General features: G+C 39.3%; 1 protein-coding gene across 1 annotated transcript; it reads right to left on the reverse strand.

The window, feature by feature from the left end:
* Positions 1 to 2020: 2020 nt before the first annotated feature.
* Positions 2021 to 2956, reverse strand: LOC130679919 (olfactory receptor 7G3-like). Its single transcript, XM_057489518.1, has one exon. It carries the CDS (start codon positions 2954 to 2956, stop codon positions 2021 to 2023), a length of 936 nt encoding a protein of 311 aa, XP_057345501.1.
* Between the last annotated feature and the right edge of the window lie 757 nt (positions 2957 to 3713).

Genomic DNA, 3713 nt, shown 5'->3' on the forward strand with positions numbered 1-3713 from the left:
AGGGGAAGGGACTGGGGAGGATGGGTGGTAAGTGAAGGATAAGGGGAAAGAAATGGGCATTACTATTAGCAAAGATAATGTAGCGGGGTTACAGGGAGGGTTGTACAACACAGAGAAGACAAGTAGTGATTTTACAGCATCTTACTATGATGATGGACCGTGACTGTAATGGCTTAGGTGGTTTGGACTTAGTGATTGGGGAAGTCTAGTAATTATAATGTTCCTCATGTGATTGTAGAATAATGATACAAAAAAAATATGTTGCCCATTCTGTTGTCTATTGAGTAATTGTTACATTGTTTGCTGTGCTTACCTGTCTCTCCTAGCTGAACTCAAGTCTCCGCCTGCATTTCCAAAGTACCTCTCTGTAATGTTTAACTGTATGGAAGTATAAGTACAAGCCATTATAACCGTATCATAAACCAGAAGATGATGCCCCCTAAAATGAAATGTTGAGTTATCTACATTATTAAATCCTCACCTCAACTACTGATAAGTAAAATATTCAACACAGCCATCAAGGTCAGCAAACTGCTTTTTTCCTGCAGTTGACAAAGCACCCCCAGCTCCCTCCTCCCCTCCTCCAGGCTCCTCTTTTGCCCTGCACATACCAAATTGTCACATATCAATATAATATAAATTGCTCCCCTTGCTTGTGCTCAGGGCTCAGACCTTGGGAGTTTACTACCCTCTGAGCCCGCTGGTGTAAAATAAAACCTCAACACTCCAAGACCTCCTAAAATGATTTCAAGTATGAAACATAGCAATTTGACATTTATCTACATTATTAAATCTTCAACTCAACTACTGTAATTACTATCTGTCAATATACAAAGATGATACAGATATACTGATTGTTTTTTAAGTGTTGCAATTTCTCAGTCTCTGCCTTTTGGAGTATTTCATATCGTCTTAAGAAATGTTTAATTCTTCTGAGGTCATTAAAATTTTTTGCATATTGGCTTCTGAAATATTTAATCACTGACTTTTCTGTTTAACAGTTTGGTATATTAGAATTATTTTTGTTTAGAAAGCAAGATATTATTTATCAGGTTCAATTCCTTTTTCAGAGCTTTTTTATTGTGATAAAATATACATAACAAAAACTTTTTCCACTGCAGTTATTTAAGTGTGTGATTCCATGGCAAAAAAAACAGTCACAATTTTGTATGCACCTGCACCAAGCACTTCCTGAACAGAAACTCTGTATCCATGAAATAATAGCTTCCTATTTCATTCCAACATCAGAGTTTTTCAAAGGAACTCAATGCTTTGACTTAAGTTCAGTGTAGTTGACTTGAGACTTCTGAACTCCAGGACTGCAAGAAAATACATTATGCTGTTTTCAGCTACTGAGCTTTTTGTGATGTTACAATGACAATATGAAATTAGAATGGACAAAAGTCTCAGTTCAGGCTATGATAGAAATAATGTCTTCTGGATGTCACCCTTGGAAAGATTATGTCTGCATTGCAAAGAAACCCAGGGAGAGGCAGTCAGTTTTCTATTTCCGGTTATTGTGTCTTCTGTCTGTTTATTGCCCTGCATTGTTTCAGGGCTGTCAGAGGAACAGCCTTAGGTAGCAGCCAACAGGTGGTGCTGTTAAATTCAGTCCTACAGTTCCGTTCCTGGACCTACCCAATCTCTGAAGTTTTTTTAGGAAAGATGAAAACTCTTTGTATCATTTGACGCTGTTAGAGTGGAGACTTTTGCCTCCTCACAGCCAAAGGCATGCATCCCCATGAACAGAGATGAAGGATCTCAAAAAGCATAGATAAATATATCAATTTTATAGGTAAGGAAACTGAACTCAAGTGTTGAAATAAATTGTTAAAGGCCCTGTAGATATGGATCAACAGAGATAGGATTTAAACTCAGCTGGTATGGTTTCAAAATTCTCACCCCTCACCATTTGATCTCTGGAATTGTGAATTCTAATAAATTGGTCAGGCTTTTTGGATCACTTATTATTTATTTCTGTCATATTTCAGTAGTAGAAGCTCAGGGCAGTTGGGGCAAATCAATGGAAAGATATTCTGGACGTGAGTTTCCTCAAAGCCCCCATCATGTCCTTGTTCCTTAGGCTGTAGATGAATGGGTTCATCATTGGGGTAAACAGTGTGTACATTACTGATACTATTGCACTCTTTCTAGAGGAGTGAGTAGCTGAAGAACTAAGGTATACCCCAAAACCTGTCCCATAGAACAAAGAAACAACTAATAAGTGTGACCCACAGATGGAAAATGCCTTATATTTTCCACCACCTGATTGGATTTTCAGGATGGAGAAGACAATTCGAGTGTAAGAGAAAATGATTCCTGAGAGGGGAACAACACCCCCAAGGCTGGTCAGTATATACACCAGGATGTTATTGATGAGAATATCAGAGCAGGCAAGTTTGAGAACATGAGCAAGTTCACAAAAAAATTGGGGAATTTCTGGGTCTGTACAGAAAGACAGCCTCAGGACCATCAAAGTGTGGAGCAGGGCATCCAAAACACTAATAAGGAGGGATATCAGAACCGGAAGCCCACAGATTTTGGGGTGCATGATGACATTGTACCTGAGTGGGTTGCAGATGGCCACAAACCGATCAAAGGCCATCATCATCAGAATTTCATTCTCCAGTCCAACAAAAGTCAGGACAAAGCATATCTGTGTGAGGCAGCCTGTGTAGCTGATGGATTTGTTCTGGGTCTTGATGTTCACCAGCATCTTTGGGATGTTGGTGGAGGTGAAGCAGATGTCCACAAAGGACAGGTTGCAGAGGAAGAAGTACATGGGTGTGTGGAGGTGGGAGTCAGAACTGATGGCCAGGATAATCAGCACGTTCCCCAGGATGGTGACCAGGTACATGAACAGGAACAGTCCAAAGAGGATTGGCTGCATTTCGGGATCATTGCTAAATCCCAGAAGGAGAAATTCTATAGCAACTGAGATGTTTTCCAATGTCATGTTGTTGATGAGTCTGAGAGAAAAGATGGACATGATAAGAAAACAAGACCAGAGAAACTTCCTTAAATTTACCTGTATTTTAAAACTAACTCAGATGAAGACAGTGTCTGCTGCTTCCCTGACTCCCCTCTACCTGCCTCTTCTTTTCTTGCTTTGTTTTCCCTTCAAACTTCCAACCACACTATCCCCTGTCCCAAGTTCTAATTTCCCATCTATCCTGTGTCAAGAAGGGGTACTTGGAAAAAAAGAGGAAGGAAACATTGACCTCTCTCTTAAGATGCCTCCAAGAAAATAATTATTCCAGGATAATGTTACTGAGTCTGTATTCTGGAATGCAGCTTGGGACATACAGCCCATAGGCAAAACCCTGCCTACTTCTTATTTTTATGATTAAAGGTTTATGGGAGGACAGCCAATCACTTATGTATTGTCCATGGCTGGTTTTGTGCTATAACACTCAAGTTGAGTACATGTGACAGAGGCAATATGACCCACAAAACCTATAATGTTTGCTTTTTTGCTCTTTACAAAAATAAATCTGCCTGTCAATAGTCTAGAAGCCTGATTAGATTTATCTCATTTTTGGCAATCATCCTTAAATACTTTCACAAGAAAGCATATACTGTCTGTCTGTCTGTCTGTCTTACTGCTTATAACAACTATTGTCTGGTTCCATTCATGCATGAGGAGTTACAAAATGCTGAAGTTCTAATTAATTTTTTCTTCTCAATTACCTGAAACACTCCCATAAAGAGAA

This window comes from Manis pentadactyla, chromosome 12, assembly GCF_030020395.1.
Source record: "Manis pentadactyla isolate mManPen7 chromosome 12, mManPen7.hap1, whole genome shotgun sequence".
In the NCBI taxonomy this organism is placed as follows: Eukaryota; Metazoa; Chordata; class Mammalia; order Pholidota; family Manidae; genus Manis; species Manis pentadactyla.

What these genes read in the sequence shown, in the direction of transcription:
- LOC130679919 (XM_057489518.1), bottom strand. Translation starts at nt 2,956, where the DNA reads ATGACATTGGAAAACATCTCAGTTGCTATAGAATTTCTCCTTCTGGGA.